At 48.9% G+C, this 25,432-nt stretch overlaps 1 protein-coding gene across 1 annotated transcript; it reads left to right on the top strand.

Annotated features, from left to right (window-relative positions):
• Positions 1-1,316: 1,316 nt before the first annotated feature.
• PRODH (proline dehydrogenase 1) lies at positions 1,317-20,439 on the top strand. Its single transcript, XM_053368028.1, has 14 exons — positions 1,317-1,670; positions 2,923-3,131; positions 7,108-7,142; positions 7,746-7,889; positions 9,238-9,302; positions 9,437-9,553; positions 11,622-11,701; positions 13,563-13,644; positions 16,070-16,162; positions 16,896-17,042; positions 17,467-17,642; positions 18,279-18,377; positions 18,516-18,604; positions 19,791-20,439. The coding sequence occupies exons 1-14, from the start codon at positions 1,338-1,340 to the stop codon at positions 19,982-19,984; spliced, it is 1,863 nt and encodes a 620-aa protein (XP_053224003.1). The 5' UTR covers positions 1,317-1,337; the 3' UTR covers positions 19,985-20,439.
• Positions 20,440-25,432: the final 4,993 nt, after the last annotated feature.

The following is a 25,432-nucleotide window of genomic DNA, read 5'->3' on the forward strand; positions in this document are numbered from 1 at the left end:
GGACTACTGCAATGCGCTCTATGTGGGGCTACCTTTGAAGGTGACCCGGAAAGTGCAATTAATCCAGAATGCGGCAGCTAGACTGGTGACTGGGACTGGCCGCCGGGACCACATAACACTAAGAGATCTGCATTGGCTTCCAGTACGTTTCCGAGCACAATTCAAAGTGTTGGTGCTGACCTTTAAAGCCCTAAATGGCCTCGGTCCTGTATACCTGAAGGAGCGTCTCCACCCCCATCGTTCAGCCCGGACACTGACATCCAGCGCCGAGGGCCTTCTGGCGGTTCTCTCATCGCGGGAAGTGAGGTTACAGGGACCAGACAGAGGGCCTTCTCAGTAGTGGCGCCCACTCTGTCGAACACCCTCCCTTCAGATGTGAAGGAAATAAGCAGCTATCCTATCTTTAAAAGACATCTGAAGGCAGCCCTGTTTAGGGAAGTTTTTAATATTTAATGCTGTACTGTTTTTAACATTTGATTGGAAGCCGCCCAGAGTGGCTGGGGAAACTCAGCCAGATGGGTGGGGTATAAATAATAAATTAATAATTAATAATAATAACCTAAATTACAAGTCACCAGTGTGGTGTAATGGTTAGAGTGTGGGACTAAGACCTAGGAGAGAGCTGGTTTCAAATCCCCACTTGGTTAGGCAGCTCACTGGGTAACCCTGGGCCAGTCGCTGCCTCTCAGGGCAACTCAGCCTCACAAGGTTTGCTGTTGGGATTAAATGAGGAGGGGGAGAAGAATGTAGGCCACCTTGAGCTCTTTCCTTGAAGAAAAAAGGTGGGAGACACACAGAGAGTACATTTATTATTAGAAGACAAAACAGTCCCTACCCACAGGCTCTCGATTCAGTAGACATGTTACAAAAGGAAAAGGGACCGCGGAGGGAAGAGGAAAGCAAACATCAGAGCAGCAGCTCCTTCCCTGGTCCATAGATAGAGCAAAGTGTTGCCAATCCTTTCCTATGAGGCAGGGATGGAGTTTCCCAGGTGGGTGACGACGTCCTGGCAGATGCCAGAGGCGAGTCTGCTTGGGTTCCGGTCCTAAAGCTACGCATTCTAATCCAGATTCACGTGAAGCGCAGCAAACGTCAAGCGGGTCTGTTGCGCTACAGAAGGCTCGCGGTGGGCGTGGTCTCGCGGAGGGGCGAGTCTCCTTTAACCAATAAGGAAGCTGCCCGGTGAGCAACCAGAAGCGAGTGGGCGCGGCACCGGAGGGCGGTGTCCCCCCCCAAGCGTGCGCTCCAGCCAATGGAAGGGCGCGGTGGGCGTGGCCAGAGGACGACGGAGCCTATTTAAACTCGCCGGGGCCCTTGCGCCGTCTTTTACAGCAGCCATGGCCGGGCGTTGTCGCACCTCCAAAGGCGCGTTGTTGGCGCTGCGCGCAGCCCAGTCCTTCGCCTCGCGGAGCTGTCCGCGTTCTGCCACGGCCGCTGCTCCGGCGCCGGCACCTGCGGAGCAGCCTTTGGCTGACCCTGCCCAGCCGCCCCCAGCCTCATCCTCCGGTGCGCGCCTCCAGCAGCCGCCGACTCCGCTGCCTCCGCCCCCCGCGGTGGACTTCGCGGACGCGCAAGAGGCTTTCCGGAGCAAGAGCAGCGGCGAGCTGGCCCGGGGGCTCCTGGTGCTCGGCCTCTGCTCGCTCGAGCCGCTGGTGGAGCACGGCGACAAGGTGAGGAGGCGGTCGAGCGCGGGACGCCGCGCAGGATACGCGCTCCGTTGCTTTCGCTTTCCTTTCATCTCTTTACAGTATTATTCATTTCTTTCTCCGCTCTCTTTTCGTCAATTCCTTTCTTTTTCTCTTTCTTTCTTTTTCTCTCACCCTTTCCTTCCATTTCTGTTTCTGCTTTCTTTCTTTCCTTCCTTCCTTCCTTCCTTCCTTCCTTCCTTCTTTCCGTAGGAGCCAACTTCTAGGGACCGAGGTCCCTTCAGCCCCCCCCATTAAATATCTGAAGGGGCTGTGCAACCCCAAAGTTGGTGGGCATTGCATTTAGCTAGTGTACATGTGCCACATCTTGTGATCGATTATACGGGGCGAGCCTTACCTGCTCCCCCCCCATATTTTATTCAAGTTGTCACCCCTGCTTCCTTCTCCATCTTTCGTTCCCTTTCTCTCCTTCCCATTGCCGGCCACTCTCCTTGTGTGTGATGGCTCTCACACAAAGGCTGTTGCCATGAGAACCTGCTTGCCCTTTGATGCTCCATAAGGAATGGTAGGGTAGAGGGTAGGGAGACCGACAGTAGGTGGCGCCAGAGCCAATGGCAGGTAGAGCCCCCCTCGGGCTCCTTGTAAGTCAAAAGGAAGGTGGGGTGGTGGCAGCTGAGACTGGTGGGACAGCACCCGCATTTGCCCTACCAGAGCAGCCTCCAGTGGCAAGACTGTGGTATAGTGGGAGACCAGGGTTCAAATCCCCATTTGCACATGAAGCTTATGGTACTAGCCTGTCCCTGTCAACATAGCCTACCTCACAGGGTGGTTGTGAGGATAAAATGAGGTGGGGGAGAACCATGTTTGCCACCTTGAGCCCCTTGGAGAAAAAGGTGGGATACAAATGCAATAAGACGTGTCCCAAGTTGCCTTGTTAGAAGTGGGTAATGGGGAACAATAAAAACCCTGAATGTTGTAGGTTTATATTAAAATACATGTGTTTGTTCAAAGCATTTGCACCTTTCCTTTCAGTCACTGCCCCCACCCAACCCCATTGAGTGGCTTACAAATGCATAAAAGCTGTGCAGCTCTTTTCCCTAGGGTTTATGATCTAAAAAGTCATGACACTAAAAGAAAAGTGGATGAGGAGGACAGAGGAGCACATGCAGACAGGGGCAGCAAATTCCTTGATTTCGCAATGTTATTTGGAAAAAAAAAGTCCTGAAAATGTATTTCTTCCTCCTCCATTTTAACCCCCTGACTCTGCGTCCTACAGCTGATGAGCTTCAGCCGGAAGCTGTTGGGCCAGTGGCTCTTCGAGAAGCTGATGAAACTAACCTTCTACGGGCAGTTTGTGGCCGGCGAGGACCAAGAGGCCATCAAGCCTCTCATCCGGCGCTACAGCGCCTGCGGCGTGGGCTCCGTGCTGGACTACAGCGTGGAAGAGGACCTGACCACCGAGGAGGCTGAGAAGAAGGAACTGGAGTGAGTGAGAGGCTGCTTTGTGGCGGCTCAGCTGGAGGAGTGTTTGTGTGTGGCTGGGCTCAAGCCACTTACTATGTTGCAATGGGAGCTTCCTTCCTTGGGCGTGTTGCATTGCATGAGAAGGAAATGTGAGAGGAAGGAGGCAGAGGGCAGGAAAGTAAAGAGGTCTTGGCTTTGCATGAGAAAGGTGTGTGTGCCCTTGGTTGGGGGGAAGAAGTGGCTTATGTAATTTCCAAGTGTTGACTTGCTTGCAAGGGATAGGTCAGCTGCCTTGCTCTGTCACCTTTGCTGAAAGATAGGAGTGGTTTTGGCGGGTGGTTTCCCCAGCTGCAGGCAGCTGCAACGGGTTGAAACTGCCCCACAGCAAGGAGGAGGACCGGTTTGGGGGGATGTTTAGCCGAAGACAGGCTGAGTGATGATGGAATCCAGGTGGTGTGCATGTTTGGGGCTGCCCAGGGGACAGTGCCGGAAGAGAGATCCACAAGTCAACTATTTCAGCAATGTGCAACGGCCAAGTTCATACCTACCCCTTTCTTCCTGCTCCCTTTCCTGTGCGTTGTCTCTCTCGGCAAACTTATCTTCCTTGCAAACATATCTCGAGGCTTCAGGCAGGGTGGAGAGGGAAATGAATACGCTTTGCGTGGATTGTTTTTGGAAACACAAGCTGTGCCAAAGACATGATTGACAGGAGAACTTAAAACGGGTGTGCCGTAGCTTGGTGATACAACATCTGCTCTGTGCATAGAAAGTTTCCCGTTCAGTCCCCAGCATCTCCAGCTTACAAGGCTAGACATGTCTCCTGCCTGAAACCTTGAGAGAGGGGCTGCCGGTCAGTGTAGGCAGTGCTGAGCTCAATGGATGAATAGTCTGTACGGTGGTACCTTGGTTCTCAAACTTAATCCGTTCCGGGAGTCCGTTTGACTCCTGAAACGATTCGAAAACTAAGACACGGCTTCCGAAAAACGTTTGCAAACCAGAACACTTCTGGGTTTGCAGCGTTCAGGAACTAATTTGTTCGACAACTAAGCCGTTCGAGAACCAAGGTACCACTGTGTGGCGGGGGGGGTAGAGCACTTAGTGTGCAAGTTCAATCCTTGCCATTCTCAGGTATGTTTGCTCAGTGCCTGAAACTAGAGCACAGCTTTCCGTACTTTTCAGATGTGCATCATTTTGCGACACAGCAATTCGGTTTTCCTATCAAACCGGAGCTTAAACTTACCCCTTTCCAGCCCCGAGAGGAGCGCAGGGAGTGTTTGCATGACACGGCTACATGCTGCAGCCGACACATAGTTTGGAAAGCTCTGGGCTGTCCCACAGAAGATGTTTTCTGATGCTCCCAGAGGGGAGGGCATAAACCAGTAGATTCAAATGGCAAGATAGGAGGCTGTCGTTTGGGATATTTTTCTGGCATTCAGAGCTGTGTGGCAGTGGAAAGGACTACCGTAGACTCTCTAATAAACAGAGAGGTCGGGTGGCCACCTGTCAGGGATTCTTCAGCTGTGGTTCCCGCTTTGCAGCGGCTTGGGCTTGAGGGTCTCTTGGGGTCCCTTCTGGCTCTATGAGGCTATGAACCCAGTTCCCATAGCTGTTTGGCAGGAGGCCATGGTGAAACCAAAGCTGCCTTTGCGTCACAAGGTGGATTGTTCTCTCTCTGCTTGGTACGCAATGTGCAACTTGGGGCTTGCCAAAAGGAGGGGAGGAAATCCAAACACTCGGGCAGCGTGATTGGATGGGGGCAAGCCTCCCCTTTCCTTTGGTCTGCCGATGGGAAGGCGGGTCCCTTACGCAAACAGAGCAGCTGCCTGTAACATGTGCAGAGGCTGCGTGAGAGCCCCTGCTGGGGAGCCTGTGGGGAGGGGAAAGGTTGCAGCTTTGGGGACTTTGTGGTTAATAGGAAAGGCAAGTAAGAGGCAAGAGGAGAGGAGTTTATAAAATCATGCCATGGAGGAAGTGGATAGAGAAAAGCTTTTTCTCCCTCTCTAGAACCTGGACACATGTAAGGAAGGTGAATCCTGGAATTGTAGGATTGGAAGGGACCCTGTGGGTCATCTAGTCCAATCCCCTGCAATGCAGGAATCTTTCACCCAATGTGGGCCTCGAACCCGCAACCCTAAGATTAAGAGTATCATGCTCTACCAGCTGAGCTATCCCAGATTCAGGACTTCTTAATGCGCTGCATAGTTGACCTGCGGAACTCCCTGCCACAGGAGGCAGTGACGGCCCCCAGCTTGGTGGCTTTAAGAGGACTGGACAAATTCAGGGAGGCTGAGGCAATTGATGGCTACTGTGTGCTGCTGCACAGTTTTTAAAATGGGGCATGGCATGGAGAGCACATAGGGATAAGTTTTTCTCCCTCTGTCCTTCCCATTCATCTCCACCTAAAATCCTTCCTGCTGGTCAGTATAGACCAGTGTTCCCCAAACTTTGGGCTCCAGCTGTTTTTTTTTTTTGACTGCAGCTCCCATCATCCCTAGCTAGCAAGACCAGTGGTCAGGGATGATGGGAATTGTAGTCCAAAACCAGCTGCGGGCCCAAGTTAGGGAAAAACTGGTCTAGGCAATACTGAGACGGGCCAGTGGTTTGTCACAGACTCACAGTATAAGGCTGCTTAGTGTCAGCTGCTGAGGAATGAACCCAAGACGTTTTGTGTTCAGAGTTTGTGCTCTTTCACTAAACTGCTCCATGCTGCCTTACTAAAGTTTGCTCTAAAATCTGCCTCCCTTCCTCTTCTCCCACCCTCCGAAATTCCCTTCTGCTTAGATACAAGCTTATGAGCGCAGCCAGCCTTGCTAATCCTTGTCACAGGGGCAACCTTACAATAATGGAACAGGTCAGGTTTCTGCCGAGTGCTTGGGTTGCAAACTCCCTGTAAGGCGGCCTCCCGTCCAGTGAACTTGACTTAGGCCTGTCTGCATGGTTCCTTTAACTCTTTCCTGCTGTTTCATAACTGCAGCCCCCCTCCCACACTTCCTGTCGTTCTGGAATTCGTTCTGTGGAGCGGAAAAGCTGGTTGCGAGCACATGGAATCCCTGCCACTTGGGAACTTTTGTGCTTGAGCAAGCAGGAAAAAAGTTAAATGGGGATGGGGAAGAGTTGTCATTTTGTTTGCAAAGCCTAGATTAGTGCATCCCTGACCACGCTTGATTTTAGTGGGCTGTATGTAGCATTCTCTGTCCACAAATTGCACCATGGGGCAGCAGCGTTTAGAAACTGCACAGCAGAGTTCAGTGCACAAACTGTGCAACAGCTGATTCTTATTGTGCAATTCTATAGCCTGGGCTATACGATCGCAAGTCAAATGTAGCAGCTCAGAGCATGCTAGATTTGCATGTTGCTGATGACCTCGGGCAGGCACTTGTGACTTTCACTGACAGCAGCATGCTGGCTGCTCCCACGCGAAGCCCAGTGTGTGTAAAGCCTGCCTGCACCCTCCCATGCATGGCTTGGCTGGACTTGCTATTTGCAGTGACTCATCAGTCGCCTGGGGCGAGTCTGCAAAGAACAGGGGCGAGCACACTTCAGGCTTGCAGGGTTTATTACATTATTGTTTCATTAGAACCACAAGGTCCTCCAAGCACAAGTGGATGAGAAGTGATCTGAGAGCTGTGTACTCAGTCCCATCGTGCAAAAATCCACTCCTGGATTTCCCACCAAGCTTTATTAATCTCAGCAGGCTAACTTAGAAAAGGGGTGAAGGAAGCCACCTTCTTGCTAACGTTCAATAGGCTTTCGCCCGCCTAGCTCCCTCTGGATGCTGTCGGACTACAGTTCCCATCATCCCTGACCATCAGCCATGCTGGCTGGGGCTGATGGGAACTGGAGTCCAACATCTGGAAGAGGCAGCAGATTAGCTGGGGGAAGGAAGTCTGCGTTTAAACAACTGGGTGTCAGAAATCTGCTGCAAGCCACACAGAGACCTACCGTTTGCCTGCCTCTGGTTGCTGAAATAAGGCTTGTGTTCATCTTTTTGTTTCAGCTCCTGTACCTCTGCATTTGAGAAGGAGACTGGCAGTAAGTAAAGCAGCTTTCATGTTTCTAGTCCTTAGTGTTTGCCTTCTCTTCCTCCCCTTGCCAAGTGTCTTGATTCTCCAGATCGTGCCTGCTACATTACGTGTTATTGCAATCCTGCTAATGTTTCCATCTGCTTACAGCGGTCTCCTTGATAAATTATAAAATTTCCCCATTCTTTCTTGAAATTTTGGTCTTCCTGAGCCTTTCTGGTCAGTTTTGCCATTTCAGCCTAGTCCAACAGTATCAAAGTGATTTCTTGGCAGTTGCTTCATTCCAGAATTCGCCCTAAGGTCCCAGTGTAGGTTTCAGCAGAAAACACAGCTTTACATCTATTTAAAACAACTTGCAACCCTAAGACTAAGGGGGGTGCTAAGAATGTATACCTCAAGTGTCAAAGAGGTCTAGAAAGGAACTGGTGCAGCTGTTTTCAAAAAGGGAGTTACATGAGATCCAAATGGAACCCTGGCCTGTAATCCAGCGGCTGCATTTTGGACCAGCTGAAGTTTCCACGTTGTGTTCAAAGGCAGCCCCACATAGAGCTCATTGCAGTAGTCCACTTGCTCTCACTTCCTGTCCTGTCTCTCTCTCTTCCCCCCACCCCAGAGCAAAGAGAGAAGCGCTACAGTGTGCACCGCAAGTTTGGCGACCGGCGGGATGGGGTCATCAGTGCCCGCACCTACTTCTACGCGGATGAAGCTAAATGCGACCGGCACATGGACACCTTCCTGCGATGCATCGAGGCTTCTGGTAGGCAGGATAAGCCCCTCTGGGAAACAGTAACATAATAAATCCTGCACTGACTCTTGCAGCAGCCTAGTTGGACAGCCAACGGGTTGCTTGGGGAGATGAGTCAGAAATCAAATTTGCTATATTATGGTGTAAACTCCACTTCATATCAGCCATGCTTGGGTACCCTTTTGAGAGCCAAGGAGTTGATTTTTTTTCATATCACAGTAAACCGTGGTTTGCTCTTCCCAGTGAACAAGCAGTGTGTAAGCACACATTGCTGAATCACACCTACCTTGCACTAGGAGCACCAAACAAGTCCTGGTTTAGGATGTAGCGATCAGATGGGATTACTATGAGGAATTATAAAATATGCATCGAGCCATTGTGTCCGCGATGAAAGCATTGCATTGACTGGGTTCGATTCATTGACAATAGTTTCTGATCAAATCCCACAAGCTTCTGCATCTCTGATTTCTCTACACCTGACAGGCACGTATAAGCATTCTGAAATACAGGCCAGTTGCTTCATCAGGCATCCTCAGTACATATAGTAGGTTACTTTGATGTAGTTTGTTAATCTTAGGGCCAGGAAATAGTTTCACATGGAGGTGATAAAGATGCCTAATCTTTACTTACCATCCTTTCTCTCCTGTTTATTGCTGTTTATGACCTTCAGAATTTCCTAAAAGCATTCCTCCTTGCTTCCTCTTTTATTTACTCTGAACTACATATGCATGCTCAAGTAGGAAATAAGTTTCTTTGTAGTTAGAAGAATTTTTTCTGATCTGACTTTGTCCCACATGGGGTTTTTGAAATGCTCAGAGGAAATCTGATTGGTTCTTATGAACACTGTGTAAAAAGTTCTTTTGTGAATAAAACAATCTGGGCCAGGGGGTGGAGAGAGGGATTATTATTGGCACCCCTCCCAGAATCTTGCTGGTCAAGCTTCGTGTGTATTCTGTTAATCAGAGAACGGCACATAGGAGGCATGCAAAAACCCAGCAGCTGATGCGCACGGATCAGCTGAGCTGGGGTTGCCTGTGGTCGCTCCAGCTGCGGCTGCCATGGAGCCCCCAGAGGGTTGGCTAGCGTTGAATATGGCTCACTGTCCACAAAACGGCTAGCCGCCTCTGCAGCAAACACAGCGTCTTCATAATTGTGATACACAAATCAGCCCAATATGATGTCGTGGCTAAAAGCGGCCGATACGGACTACCAGACTCTGGATTTTAATCTCGACCTGGCCTGACCTACCTTTTAGGGTTGTTGTGAGGACGAAATGCAGGCTACCACCCACAGGGTGCTGCCCGCGTCTTCATGGAGGAAGGGGCAGAGAGGGTGACCATGCTTTGCCTTTCTTTGGCAGGTGGCAGTTCGGAAGACGGCTTTTCTGCCATTAAGTTGACCGCACTGGGGAGGCCACAGTTCCTGGTAAGCAGAACCGACAAAATGTGCATGTGAAATTTTGAAGTTCCGATTTTTCCCCTGGAAAGGCCACGTTGCTGATGCCAGCGTGTAATTGACACGCTCCTCTCTCCCCCCCTCCCTTCTGCTCCTTTTTCCAGCTTCAGTTCTCAGAGGTGCTGGTGAAATGGAGGCGATTTTTCCACCAGCTGGCCGCCGAGCAGGGCAAGGTGGGTCTGGCTGCCCTGGAGACCAAGCTGGAGGTGGAGAAGCTGCAGGTGAGTCTTCGTGCTCTGGTCCCTGGTGGGATGGTTGGGGGGAGCAGCGGGGGCTGATGGAGTTTCTTCCAGAGGACCCTGCCTCATTTCTCTGCGGACAAAATGGGGCTGAGATCAGGGGCAGCATTTGGGCTCCAAGATCCAGCCTTCACTGCCCCTCCGGAAAGGTGCTAGGCCAGACTTCCCCCAGCCCTGGTGCCCTGCAGATGTTGTTGGACTACAACTCCCATCAGCCCCCAGGCAGTACTGCGCTTCTTCCATCAGCCCTGGCATCATGCAGCCATGTGAAGCTGGGGCTGGTGGGAATTGTAGTCCAAGACATCTAGAGGGCCTCAGGTTGCAGAAAAGGCCTCTTCACGTTTGAACCTCTGATTCGTTCATTTATTAGCTCAGTTGGTTAGAGTGTGGTGCTGATAACGCCAAGGTTTCAGGTTCGATCCCCGTTATGGGACAGCCGCATATTCCTGCATTGCAGGGGGTTGGACTAGATGATCCTCAGGGTCTCCTCCATCTCTACAATTCTGTGATTCTATTGGCCTGGTTGATCAGGCAGCCTGTCACTGGAGGATCCCAGGGTGGATCGTGCAAGTGCCACATGGCAAATAACTGGGCACCAAGCAAAATAGCCTCATAAGGCTACAAAACATTATTTTTTTAAAAGCCAAAGTATTTAAAACCAAAATTTTAAAAATGCTAAGAAAAAGCATGCTCTTATATATTTATTTATTTATTTATGTGTGTGTGTACACACACACACACACACACACACACTTTTCAGTTTCTACATTTCACTGATTTTACAATCAATTTGACATTTCAAAACTTGACTTCCTTCCCCCTCTTTCTGCGGCTCCTAAAATTTATTTTTAATATCTTCTGCATATCCAAATTAACTTAATTTGCTCATTTATACATCTTTAATTATATACTCTTATGAAACTGCAGGTTAATACAATAATCCTGCCAATGTTCTTATCTGTTTACAATTTATCTGTAAACATTCAAAAACCATTTCCATTCTTCTATAAAAAGTTTGTTACCTTGATTTCTTATTCTTCCGGTAAGCTTCGCCATTTCTGCATATTCTATACGTTTTTGTATCCATTCTTCCTTTGCTGCGATAAAGCATGCTCTCTTTGGCTTCAAACAAAGAGCAAACTTGAACCTGAATCAAGCTGAGGTCCCCTTACCTAGAGCAGATGGATTATTGATGCCTTATTAGTTCTGGTAGCAAAATCATACCTCCACGCATAGAAGCATCATATCTCTGAAAACCTGATTGTGGGAGGGTGTGAGTAGTTTTCGGCCACCATGCGCCATCTGTAGTATTTTCCTGGAGGCGCCTGTTAGATAGAATCAAGAGCCTGAACTATAGTAAACCTTTGGGTGTGATTTGCAGGGGGTTCATTCCTCTTCTGTAAAAGGAGCGGAGGGGGGAGGCAGGAGAGACTATTTCTGGAATTCACCGCTGGCTTTCACATTCCTATCTTGGTGCACAAAGCTGTGGTGAGTTTCTGATGAAAGAGGGAGTTCTTCTGGGGCTCAGGAGATCTGCGGCAAAACCCTTCCAGCTCTCTTCTTTATTCAAAGCCAACTTGGTTTTGAGAAGCTGTGTCTGTTCCCTGCTTGAAAGTCCACACCTGTAAAGCCGCTCTTAGCACCATGTTCGAGGGAGAAGGTTTGAGGGGACAGTGAAGGGAGATAAATTTATGACGCAGGACTTGGGAGATGCTTGAATTATTTCCACCCCAGCTGGTTGCTCAGTCAACCCACTGAAATTATCTTCAGTGGGTATCTGAGTAAGCCTGACATCAAATAGTACCTTGTAAGTTTCAGAAGTGGTGTCTTGTTTTCGTTTTTCCTCCTCCCTCCTCAATCCTTTTTCCTTTTGTGTTGTGTCTCTTCCCCCCCCCCCCCCATGTTTCTCTTCTTTTAAACGATTGCAAGCCTGATCATGGGTCTTGTCAAGCTGTTCTGGAATCCCTTTGGGGGAGCGATAAACAGCATAACAATGTCTTAAATATTCATAATTAACCATTAAAATGGGTTCGTTTTGGTTTCTTGGCAGGAAGCACTGGCCAAGCTGGGGGTTGCCACTAAGGCGGAGAGTCAGCACTGGTTCACAGGCGAGAAGTTGGGCGTGTCAGGGTAAGCCCCCTTGCTTCTGAGTCCAAGGAACAAGACTATGGGGGGGTGGCTTTGTAGAGCAGTGGGGAGGACAATACACATGTTGGGGAATCGGCTGGGCTGTTTCTGGGGCAGTGGGGAATGGCTGGCACGTCTGGGGACATGAACACAAAGGGGTTAGAACGAATCTTGAAAATGTCAGCACAAGGGTAGGGAACTACCGCATTTTTCATTCTATAAGACGCACCAGACCATAAGACGCACCTAGTTTTTGGAGGAGGAAAGCAAGAAAAAAAATATTCTGAATCTCAGAAGCCAGAACAGCAAGAGGGGGATCGCTGCGCAGCGAGAGCAGCGATCCCTCTTGCTGTTCTGGCTTCTGGGATAGCTGCGCAGCCTGCATTCGCTCCATAAGATGAACACACATTTCCCCTTACAGTGGTACCTCTGGTTACATATGCTTCAGGTTACATACGCTTCAGGTTACAGACTCCGCTAACCCAGAAATAGTGCTTCAAGTTAAGAACTTTGCTTCAGAATAAGAACAGAAATCGTGCACCAGCAGCGCAGCGGCAGCAGGAGGCCCCATTAGCTAAAGTGGTGCTTCAGGTTAAGAACAGTTTCAGGTTAAGAATGGACCTCTGGAATGAAGTAAGTATTTAACCTGAGGTACCACTGTACTTTTTAGGAGGGAAAAAGTGAGTCTTATAGAGCAAAAAATACGGTAATATAGAACAGAGTTTCTTTCTATCATTTGGTCCATCCAGCTCAATATTGTCAACACTGTCTGGCAGCAGCCCTCCAGGGTTTCATGCAGGGAGTCTCGCCCAGCCCTGCCGAGAGATTCCAGGAATTGAACCTGCGACCTTCTGCATGCAAAGCTCTGCCACTGAGCCATGGTCCCCATGTGGACTTCCAGGTGCTACCGGACACCAACTCGCATCTTCCCTGACTGTGTGCTATCAGTGCTGATAGGAGCTGGAGTCCATCAGGGTCCCTTTGATTCCCTACCTTTGAATTTTAGGCTTTGCTTTTCTAATGAAAATAAAGCCGTGTCACATATGATGAATTCCAGCTGCAAAAATCCAGAGCCCTCCTTCCTTAGGGTGGAATTAGGCATCTCGGTGTCTGGGAAGGGCACATCCCTGCATGAGCTTCTGAGGTTGGGTGAGGCTCCTGTTCCCCATTCTGGCCGGGGTGGGTTGTAGCTCGGGAACAGAGCCGCCGCCTTGCATGCAGAAGGTCCCAGCTTCTATCCCCAGGTAGGGCTGGAAGAGGCTCCTGCCTGAAAATCTCTCTGCACAGCCACTGCTGCCTGTCAGAGTGGACACTACTGAACTAGGTGGCCCCAATGGACTGACACTTAAGGTCCAGCTTCCTATGTCTTCAGAGAAGGACCATAACTTGGAGGTAGAGCATTGGTTTTGTGTGCAGAAGGTCTAGCAAAGACTCCCTGTGTGAAAATCTGGAGAGCTGCTGCCAGTCAGTGCGGGCAACACTTAGCTCGAGTGACCAATAGTCTGGCACTGAGGTCCAGCTCTGAGGGCCTTCTGGTGGCTCCCTCACTGCGAAAAGTGAAGTTGCAGGGAACTAGGCAGAGGGCCTACTTGGTAGTGGTGCCCTCCCTGTGGAACGCCCTCCCATCAAGGAAATAAACAACTCTCTGACTTTTAGAAGACATCTGAAGGCAGCCCTGTTTAGAAGCTTTTAATATTTGATGAATTGTTGTATTTTAATATTTTGCTGGAAGCTGCCCAGAGTGGCCAGGGCTACCCAGTCAGATGGACTGCATGTAAATAATAAAATTATTGTTATTAAGTTACCTGCCTGCCAAAGCCTGGTCCTGCAACAGTTCCGTTCTCTTTCTTCCCTTCACCCCCAGAACAGTGGACCTGCTCGACTGGAACAGCCTAATTGATTCCCGGACGGAGATCTCCAAACTCTTGCTTACTCCAAACATTAAGGTAAATGGCTTGCAAGGAGGGGCAGGGGGGGACATAGATAGGTCTCTCAGGGTGCTGGAAAAAGTAACCCTTCCTGTCGTCTTCCCCACTATCCATGAAAGCAGCGAGATCCTTGGGACACCTGAAATTGACAGAGTTGGAGCATCTTCCGCTCTGAGGAAAGTTTGCAGTGTTTGGGAATTTTCCCAAACTTGGGTCTCCAGCTGTTTTTGAACTACAGTTCCCATCATCCCTGACCACTGGTCCTGCTAGCTAGGGATGCTGGGAGTTGTAGTCCAAAAACAGCTGGAGACCCAAGTTTGGGAATAGCTGGTTTAGAGAAAAGGCAACATGATAGAGGCAAACATATAATGATTCATGGCACGGAGGAAGTGGATAGACAAAAGGTTTTTCTCTGGGTTTTAATTTGTTTGAAGCCACCCAGAGTGGCTGGGGTAACCCAGTCAGATGGGCGGTATATAAATTATTATTTTGGACTCCAGCTTCTGTCAGTCCTTATCATCATATGCCATAAGTGGCTATGGCTTAATCCAAAGTAGCTGAGGACCAGTTGGTTGGCCAAGGCTACACTAGATCTGCCTGTGCATGTTAACAATCATCCAGTTTCTATATCACCAGCTGTGCCTTAATCTCTCCTCTCCAGCCGAGGGAGAAACCAGGTTGGGTAGCAGCTATCGGCAGCAGGGCTGATCCCAGAGCTGGTGCCTGGCTGGCGCCCTCTTTTGGCTGCAAAACACATTAATCAGTTCCTTAAATGGTAAAGGGACATCTGACCATTAGGTCCAGTCGTGGCCAACTCTGGGGTTGTGGCGTTCATCTCACTTTACTGGGCGAGGGAGCCGGCGTACAGCTTCCGGGTCATGTGGCCAGCATGACTAAGCCACTTCTGGCGAACCAGAGCAGCGCACGGAAATGCCGTTTACCTTCCCGCCAAAGCGGTACCTATTTATCTACTTGCACTGGCATGCTTTCGAACTGCTAGGTTGGCAGGAGCAGGGACAGAACAACAGGAGCTCACCCCGTCACAGGGATTCGAACCGCCAACCTTCTGATTGGCAAGCCCTAGGCTCTGTGGTTTAGATCACAGCGCCACCTGCATCCCTAATCAGTTGCTTAGTTGCTCTTGATTATTGCTATTGTCTTTGATATATTAATTGCCTTCTGATAACTTTTAAAAGACAAAAATGGCACATCGTTTGAAAGCAAGACAAAAACCCTAACAAGTTGAATGCTTGTAGACCCATTTATTCAGCTGGGAAATCCTGTTGGATCAAGTCTTCAGTTGCTTCTGGAAAGTGCAGATAGTTATCCAATTACCTATGGGATGTTGTTAATAGTAATAAAAATAAATGTATGTATGTATTATTTATATTATTTATATGCCACCCATCTGACTGGGTTGCCCCAGCCACTCTGTGGCTTCCAGCAAATTACAAAACCACTTTTCTCTTTTATTTAGTACTACTACAGTCGTACCTTGGAAGGCAAACGGAATCCATTCCGGAAGTCCGTTCAACTTCCAAAACATTCAAAAACTAAATCACGGCTTCTGATTGGCTGCAGGAAGGTCCTGCAGCCAATTAGAAGCTGTGGAAGCCCCATCAGACATTTGGGTTCCAAAAGAATGTTCACAAACTGCAACAATCACTTCCAGGTTTGTGGCATTCGGGAGCCAAAACATCTGAGTTCCAGGGAGTTTGGGCTCCAAGGTACAGCTGTGCTTAATATTTTATTATTAATAATGCATTTATACTGCTGTCTCACAATACATCAGGGTGGTGTACAGCATCGTCAAGACATTTAAAAGCAATGCAAAGCAGTCCCAAAATTAAATTGGCTACTCGGGGGAGATTTTAGACAATTGCATTAAAAAAATATTTGAGATGCAAGGAAGTAGTGTGCCTCTGCTAAGAGAGTGTTCCACAACACTGGACTGGCAAAACCAGATACCCAACCTGTGGCCGAGACCAGCCAGGCCTCTGTAACACAGGGAGCAACTAGCGATGTCGCTCCAGATCATCTCCTTGATCAAGCTGGGATATACAAGGGTTCCTTAGGGTATCCTGGATCCAAAAAGTTGTGCTATATGATTGCATCTTACGCTCATTTAACCCGAACAATTTCAGCCTTGCACGGTTGAAATTGCACAGGTTAATCCCACGCAAGGTGGAGCACTTAAAAGCTCTTTGGGTTTTCCAACAGTTTGAGTATATCTGTTTTCCCTTCCAGTGCTACAATTCTATGAATCCTGATACCTTAAAAAAATCCCTTTATTCAGAACCTTGAGGATCTTAACTCAGTGGCAGAGTGATTTGCTGCCATGTAGAATCCTCTTTCTGTGGGTACAATGAGGGTCCCTTGACCTCCCACCCCCCCCCAAAAAAAATAATCTGCCCCACATCCTCAGTGTCTTCCTTTCTTCCAGACAGGGCAGCTGGAGCCACTTCTCTCTCGCTTCACTGAGGAGGAAGAGCGCCAGATGAAGCGAATGCTGCAAAGGATGGACGTTCTTGCCAAGGTAAGAATTTGGGGAGGGTTTTTAATCTTTTTCTTCTCTTCTTCCTGGGTCTGCCTGAGAGAGAGAGAGAGAGAGAAAGAGAGAGAAAGAAGAATGGATAGGTAAAGTAAAGGACTATGCTGAAATAAGCCAAGTTAACAGCTAGTGTGGTATAGAACTAGGGGCGACAGAAGGAAAGAGAGATTGTTGTGTTGTTGTTATGATATAAAAGAGGAAAGATAGGGTGCAGTAAGCAGGAGGAATTAAAAAAAACACTGTGGAAAATGGAATGGGAAGTCAACAAAAGGAAAGAAAAAATTATGTATGTGAGAGGTTTTTGGAAATTGAATTATACATACATACACACACACATCTATCAATCTACAGTGGTACCTCGGGTTACAGACGCTTCAGGTTACAGACTCTGCTAACCCAGAAATATTACCTCGGGTTAAGAACTCTGCTTCAGGATGAGAACAGAAGTCGTGCAGCGGCAGCAGGAGGCCCCATTAGCTAAAGTGGTGCTTCAGGTTAAGAACAGACCTCCAGAATGAATTAAGTTCTTAACCTGAGGTACCACTGTATTTATCTAATAGCTTGTGGCCCCATAAGTTCACTCAGAAGGGGAATGCAGCCCCGGGCCAGAAAGGTTCCACCATCTCTGACAGTGGCTTTAGTTAGGTAGCAGAAAACCAACCTCTGGCGATGTCCTCTGTGCTGCTGTGACTCACTCCACCGCCTTGCTTGCTTCCAGAAAGCTGTAGAGACGGGCGTGAGGCTGATGGTGGATGCTGAGCAGACCTACTTCCAGCCAGCCATCAGCCGCCTCACCCTGGAGATGCAGCGGAAGTTCAACCGGGAGAGAGCCTCCGTCTTCAACACCTACCAGTGCTACTTGAAGGTGAGGCGCCAGGCCAGGAGTGGGTTCGAGAGGGCTTGCTCTTGCACACAACGTGGGTGGGGGTGGCATCCTCAGGATCCGTGCGAGGTTGCGGCTGATGCAGGAGATTCTGTGCGGCAGACCCTGGAACTCTGGAGAGCCACTTCCAATCTGTGTAGGCAACACTAGGGTAGAGGGACCCAGTGGCCTCACTCAGTTTAAAGGAGCTTTGTTCTTTGATTGGGAACCATGAGGACCAGAATCTTAGCTCAGTGGTTGAGCACCTGCTTTGCATGCAGATGGTCCCGGGTTCAATCCCCAGCCTGAAACCTTGGGAGAGCTGCTGCCAGTCAGTGTGGGCAATACTGAGTGTACTGATTGTAGGCAAAGTGGTTGGTCTGACTCAACGTCAGGCATCTTCTCTGTGTTGCCTCCCTGTGAGCAGGATGCTTACGATACGGTGACGGTGGACGTGGAGCTCTCACGCCGGGAAGGCTGGCACTTTGGTGCCAAGCTGGTGAGAGGCGCCTACATGGAGCAGGAGCGCAGCCGGGCAGCAGAAGTGGGTTACGAGGATCCAATCAATCCAACTTACCAAGCAACCAGCGAGATGTACCACAGGTGGGCCTGTTGCTCAGTGGCAGAGGATTTGCCATTCCAGTGCTCGCTTTCCTCTTCCCTCCACAATCCTTTTTCCTTTTATGCTTTGCTTATTATTCCCAGGTTCATTCCCCACTGGCATCTCCAGCTGAAGCTGTGCATATCATCTCCCTGAAACCCCAGAGAGCTGCTGCCAGTCAGTGTAGACAGTACGGGGCTAGATGGATCTGAGTCAGTATAAGGCAGTTTCCTATTTGATTCAGCTCTTTTTTGAACCATATGGACTAGAATCTTATTTTTAGGGAAAGGGCTGAGGCTCAGCAGTAGAGCACCAACTTTGCATGCAGGCAGCCCTAGCTTCAATCTGTAATGGCGCCTCCAGGTCAGGCTGGGAATGTCTCCTCCCTGTAGCTCTGGAGAGCCACTGCCAGCCAGTGCAGGCAGCACTGAACTAGATGTAACCCCAACTGTCTGAATCAGTGGAAATGCAGCTTCTGATGTTCCTGTGACATGCATCTTCAGATTTTTGAGAGCCACGGGAGGGAAAATGCAAGCTCAGTAGCAATGGCATGATTACCAATCCTTTCTTGCAGGGGGGGTGGACTAGATGACCCTTGGGGTTCCCTTCCAACTCCACAATACTGTGATTCCTTGCAGATGCCTGGATTACATCCTCGAGGAGATCCGGCACAGCCGTAAGGCCAACGTGATGGTGGCTTCCCACAACAAAGACACAGTCAAGTTCACACTTCGCAGGTACTGGGGATTGGGGGACACACACATTGTAGCCCCTGTGCCTCTTGGCAGCTGGGAGACCCCCAGGCCAGCAAAGCCTCTTGAAGGGGCAGCATTTTGCATAGACCTTAATTGCCCCTCTTCCCTTCCCTTATGCAGGATGGCAGATCTCGGCATCCACCCTTCAGAGAACAAGATCTACTTTGGGCAGCTCCTGGGCATGTGTGACCAAATCACCTTCCCTCTTGGTAAGTGAGCATGTGTGTATTCGCGGAACACCCTCACCACCACCCCCCCCCCCCAAGTTAGAAAGCTGTCGCTGTGAACCAAGGGTTCCCCTAAACCAGAGCTTTTTTTCAGCCAGAACTCGCCAGAACTGAGTTCCAGCACCTTTCAGATGGATGCCACTGCCATTATTTCTACATTACAGTCATACCTCGGAAGTCGAACAGAATCCGTTCCAGAAGTCTGTTCGACTTCCAAGATGTTCGAAAACCAAGTCACAGCTTCTGATTGGCTGCAGAAAGTTCTTGCAGCCAATCAGAAGCCCCGTCAGATGTTCGGTTTCCAAAAGAACGTTCGAAAACCGGAACACTCACTTCCGGGTTTTGATCGTTCAGGAGCTGGAACGTTCGACTCCCAAGGTGTTCAGGAGCCGAGGTATGACTGTATTTCTTGTAGATCATCATTTTTGGCAGATCAGCTTCTTTGAATTGTACTGTGAAAACTTCAATACAGTGGTACCTCTGGTTACATACGCTTCAGGTTACAGCAGGTGGCGTAGCGTGGGGGGTGCAGGGGTGGCCGTCCGCACCGGGCGCAACATCTGGGGTTTAGGGTTAGGGGGCACAAATCTACGGGTTAGGGGGCGCAAATCCACGGGTTAGGGGGCGCAAATTACTTGCCTTGCCCCGGGTGCTGACAACCCACACTACGCCACTGGGTTACAGACTCCACTAACCCTAGAAATAGTACCTTGTGTTAAGAACTTTGCTTCAGGATGAAAACAGAAATCGCACAGCGGCGGCACAGCAGCAGTGGGAGGCCCCATTAGCTAAAGTGGTACCTCAGGTTAAGAACAGTTTCAGGTTAAGAAAGGACCTCCAGAACGAATTAAGTTCTTAACCCGAGGTACCGCTATATTTTTTTTTCTCCAAGAAATGGAGGGAATGAGCAAACTACCAACTTAAAAAAAAAATTGAAAAAATAGAGTTTACACACATAACTTTGCAAACCTCTGATACCCAGCTTGTGGGGCAAAAGTCTGGCAAGCCTGATGAGGCTCGCAGGATGCCAGTTCCACACCCTTGCCTTAAGTATAGAATGCAGCGTTCCTGAAGCTCTGTTTGTTCTCGAATCTGCTCATCCAGCACTGTGGATGGGCCTATATGGAGGTCTTGTGCTTGCACCAACTCGCATTCTTTTGTTCTTCAGGTCAGGCGGGGTACCCTGTGTACAAGTACGTTCCTTATGGGCCCGTCAACGAAGTCCTCCCTTACCTTTCCCGGAGAGCCCAGGAGAATCAAGGCTTCATGTCACGAGCCAAGGAGGAGCAGGACTTGCTCTGGATGGAGCTGAAGAGGCGGCTGTTTGCGGGAACCCTTCTCTCCACCCCAGCTTTGCCGTAGACTTGCCTTCCGGGCCCCACTTCCTTGGGGAGGTGGGTTAGGGTAGAACCGTTGGTGCAAAGGTGCGCCGGCGGGGCAAAGAAGGCTTGAAAGCATCCAATGCCATTTTGCCGTTCTTTAAAAAAAACAAAGTGACTGTGCTGTCCCAGTTGGCAGTGGACATTACAGCAGTCCGGGTGTGTTGTATGCTGGGATTGTACATGAGAGGAGCGGGTGAACTTTGTAGAGTGGGAAGGGAACCCCCCTTGCCATGCAGGTATTGAAGTTTCTGTTCCGGTACCAAGGTGCCCTGCCTTTTGCCCTTTGATGGATTGAGAGTGTTTACGTGTATGTGGGAATGTAGGGAGGTAAGAAGGATCAGCTCTGAGTACCACTTGCCACTTCTGGGTTAACCGTAGGCTCTGTAGCACCTAAGATGGAGATGGCTGTCGCACAATAAAATTAACTCGACAAAAGTTTCTTCGGTCTGTTGCAATGTTAACATTGTGGGCGTTGGTGGGGAAAGGACTCCCAGCCCTCCTGAATGGGAGCCCAGGCTTTGACAGGGCTGGTGTGCAAATCCAGTCTCTCACACACACCCCTGTCTCCATGCCTCTGTACAGCAGTTCCAGAGCAGGGGCAGAAAGCAGCAGAACAGCTGGATGCGTGGACTGCAATTTCTGTGCTGAGTTCAAAGAGACACACATGGAGGCAGCAGAATTCATCAGTAATAGTTTAGGTAAAAGGTAAAGGACCCCTGGATGGTTAAGTCCAATCAAAAGCGACTATGGGGTTGCAGCGCTCATCTCACTTTCAGGCCGAGGGAGCTGGCGTTTGTCCACAGACAGCTTTCTAAGTCATGTGGCCAGCATGACTAAACCACTACTGGTGCAATGGAACACCGTGATGGAAACCAGAGCGCATGGAAACACCATTTACGTTCCTCCCACAGTGGTGCCTATTTATCTACTTGCACTGGTGTGCTTTCGAACTGCTAGGTTGGCAGGAGCTGGGACAGAGCAACGGGAGCTCACCCCGTTGCGGGTATTCAAACCACTGACCTTCTGAATGGCAAGCCCAAGAGGCTCAGTCATTTAGACCACAGCGCCACCCACATCCCTATAGTAATAGTCTTATTACTATAAGCGTAAAAGGTCTTGCTGGATCTCCCCTGTAAGGTACAAAACCTCAACTCAAAAGAGTGCACCCTGCTACAAAAGCAAAACATGATAAGACATAGAAAAGAATACAGAACTGCTCAGTGGTAGATTGATTACATTGCCTCTGAGCATTGACCTTGAGTCTCACAGACTAAGCAGATAAACAATAGCTGCAAGCATTTTTTGAGAAAGTTTTGCATCCATAAAACTCAAACCTCAACAGGTTTATCCCAGGAGAACCACGGCGATCAGTGGCTACTAGTCACAGTGACTATATTCTGCCTGCACTTTCAGGAGCAGTAAAGGCTGGCTGGGAATCTCAGGTGGAGAAAGCACTGTTGTACTACTGATGGACATAAGAAGAGACTGCTGGATCAGGCCAATGGCTCATCTAGTCCAGCATCCTGTTCTCACAGTGGCCAAGCAGATCCCTGTGGGAAACCCACAAGCAAGGCTTGAGCACAACTGCATCTCTTCCCCGCTCCTGCAGTTTCCAGCAACTGGTATGCAGAAGCATTGCTGCCTCACAGCTGTTTTGCTTGTGGGAGTTCTATAATAGGCTTCTGGCTGGCTACTCTGAGAATAGGATGCTGAATGGGTGGGTCTCTCTCCCACCCATTGCCTCTCTGAGGCCTCTGGCACACTGAGGGGGCTTCCAGATTTGCAAGCAGGGTGAGGTTGGCTTAATATTGCAAAGAAGTCATTGGCAACAGTTGTGCTTTCACCTGGCAGAAATGGGATAAATGTGAATGGGAGGGTGGCATGTTGAAATATCAGTTTGCACTTCGCTGCCATTGTGAGGAAGCTGCAAAATAAAAACTCTTGTGCCTTGTATCCAGCATGTGTGCCATGGCTGCATCCTGTGGGAGTGAGTTCCATAGTTTCACTAGGTGGTATGTGAAGAAGTACTTTGTTCTGCCTGTACCCCTGTTGAGCTTCCTTGAATGCTCCCAATTTCTTGGTATCCAATGGTCTTATGTGCTGGAATTTGCCAACATTTGTACGTACACACACACACACACACACACACCACCTGAAAGGGGGAGAGAAGTACTCAAAGGACGAGCAGAAATGTGAGAAATTGAGGAGCCAGAGTGGTTAATTCTCAGGCTAGAAGCTGGGATACCAGAGTTTGAATCCCACTTGGCCATGAAACTCAATGGATGACTTTGGGCCAATCACTCACTCTCAACTTGTCCTACCTCACAGGATTGGTGTGAGCATAAAATGACGGTAAAGGTAAAGGATCCCTGTCAAAGGCGACTATGGGGTTGCAGCACTCATCTTACTTTCAGGCTGAGGGAGTCAGCGTTTGTCGACAGACAGCTTTCCAGGTTATGTGGCCAGCAGGACTAAGCCGCTTCTGGCACAACGGGACACCGTGATGAGTTCCAGAGTGCACGGAAATGCTATTTGCCTTCCCACCGCAGCGGCACCTAGTTATCTACTTGCAGTGGTGTGCTGTCAAACTGCTAGGTTGGCAGGAGCTGGGACAGAGCAATGGAAGCTCACACCATCGCGGGGATTCAAACCACCGACCTTCTGATCGGCAAGCCCAAGAAGCTCAGTGGTTTAGACCACAGCGCCACCCGTGTCCCATATAAAATGGGGAGGTAGAAGCCTATCTATACCAGCTTGAGTTCCTTGCAGGAAAAGGTAGGATATGAATGGAATGAATGAATGATTGAATGAATGGGAAGATGGGATGGAACAGTGTGACTGGAAACCACTCCATGCTGCAACCCTTTTGTTTCAAGCCATGCCTGTTTGCATATTAATGGGAACTTCCGCTTATGCAACCAAAATTACCCAACCGCTAGAGAGGTACTGGTGGCGGAGGCGTTATACACAAGGTAAATTACCCAAAATGTACAGAAAAATGGGGGAACCCATGCTAAGAGCTCCCTAAGATCTCAACAGCATGAAATGACAGCTGACTTGAGAGGTGGGGGGACAGATTGGGAAGAGGGAGGGTAGGATGGAAGGGAAAACAAGAGTGCAGGGATTTGGGATTGCATTTGATCCAGCCCTCAATTAATGTTATATGTGTTGTGCTGATGAAATGCTGTTGCACAAAGGGAAACCAAAAGGCATAACCAAAGATGGATGCAGAAGAAGCTTCTGCTCTTGCAGCTGTTGTGTTAGATTCCTTTCTTCTGCAGCTATTGAACCCTGCCATCCCCTAAGGCAAGGACTCTTGTACTAGCGGACAGATAATGTTTGCTATGGCTCAGCGTTTTTGTTTGACACTTTAAACAAAATTTTCTACAGTGTTGTGCATGTGGAAGACAACAATCCCTGCCTGCAAGCTCACTATGAGAGACATAATGCATGAGGAAAAGGGGGTGTGAAGGGTAGAGGAAAGTGAATGTTGGAGCAGATACTGCTCCTTGGTTGCTGGATGAGGGCTGGCATGGCCTCTCCCACACCATGATCTTAAAACATCAGCCAGCGTATTGCAAAGTATCAGAACTGAAACATTACAAATGAAGGGCTTCCGGAGGCGGCGCCAATGGCAATGGCGGTCTCCTTCTAACTACGCGGGAGAAGCTCCGCAGAAATCGGGTCTATCCGCTACGGCGCAGCGGAGACCCTTCAAAAAACTGCAGGCGGGGGAAGCCTGCGGCCGTGGGACTCGGCGGGTGCCAAAAGCGCTCCCCCCCCCAGTGGCAAAGGGACCCCGCAAGGGGCTCCGGAGCGGAACGGGGGTGGTGCGGTACTGAGAGTCGATCGCTACTTCTGTGGAGCGAAGCCGCTGCAGCTGTTGCCGGAGAGCGCTGCCCTTTCTTCCTTGAAATTCGGCTTTTAAACTACAACCCGTGAGTAAGATTTTCTAAAGTTGGAAAGATCAAAGGATTTGTTCCTTTGATCGGAATAAAGAACTTGAATTTGGCTCTGAAGCGGGGAAGATGTAAAAAGGAAGTCCGTCCTCCGGTTTTGTAGACAGTATTAAAGCAAAGACTATTGGAACTAAGAACCGTGAAAGCTGAATTAAAAAGACTTAATTTTAATGCCAGATCTAAGAACCCCCCTTCAGAGTTGGGGGGGGAGGAGAAGAAAGTACTTTTTGAAGGGAAAAGTGGAAGGAAAGAAGAGACCACCACTTAATCCCTGATATTGGTCTGCCAGGAAAGTGGAAAGTATTGCACCGTTTAGAGACATTGTAATTTTATGTGTTTAACCTGCATTTGAACTGAATTGAAGGACCCCCTTTGCAACTGTTGCCATTCTATGGGAAAATTGGAAAGTTAAAAAGAGATACTGCTGCCTTTAGACAAAAGTTGCTTTGAAAAGAACATTGTTGCCATTGTGCTCCCCTAGAGGAGGATTGGGATACAACTGGGGAATTTCCACTGCAGCTGGCTTGGAGATTTTCTCATAACAAAACAAGTTAAGTTGTGAGAACGACCTTGGGACTTTAAGATAAAGTTATGGATCAGGATAAACCCCAGGAAAAATCTACAAGGATAAAAACTAGGCAGCAGCAACGAAGACAGTCGATAGTAGTTCCATCTCTCCCAGAAAGAGAGGATACTGGGCAGACAGGAACAAAGGGAGTAGGCCCTGATGAGACATTAAATGCATCACTTGACAAAATATTTGGAGCTTTGGGGAAATTGTCAGCTAAAATTGATTTAAACACTACAACCATCAGCTCCAATACACAGGCTATTGACCGGCTGCTCCAGGAATCTTAAGAGACAAGGAAAATTGCTGAAGAAGCGAAAGAGAAGGTGACGGGGATAGAGGGAAAGATATCTCCAATTAATAAGCAATTGGAGGATCACAAGGCCCAACTATCTCTAATTGAACTTAGAGACAAACAGAACAATTTAAGAATCAGGGCAGTACCGGACGTGGAAGGAGGCAATTTGTGTGTTTTTCTTACACAGGAGTTTGAGGAATTTGGGGGCCTTGAGTCAGATAAAGATTTCAAGATAGTGAGTGCCTTCAGAATTGGCAAAGGGGGAAGAAAGAACAAAGTGAGAGACTGCTTGATTTCACTTAGATCTAAAGAAGAGAGAGACAAAATATTGAGCCTCCATTACAAGAATCCATTGGAGATAGAAGATTTGAGAATTGAAATCTTCAAAGATATACCAAAGCACCTATTGGATTTGAGAGCTAACTACGGTGACTTAGTCCAACTGTTAAGAAGAAACAGCATTATTTTCAGGTGGGAGTTCCCCCAGGGTCTGTCCTTCAATTATAAAGGGAAAAAAGTGAAGATAAGATCAGAGGAAGACAAAGTGAGATTTTTGAACTATCACGAGGAAGATCTACAGAAAGAGGCGGAAAAAGAGCTGAA

The sequence above is a fragment of the Podarcis raffonei genome, chromosome 16 (assembly GCF_027172205.1).
Source record: "Podarcis raffonei isolate rPodRaf1 chromosome 16, rPodRaf1.pri, whole genome shotgun sequence".
Lineage (NCBI taxonomy): Eukaryota > Metazoa > Chordata > Lepidosauria > Squamata > Lacertidae > Podarcis > Podarcis raffonei.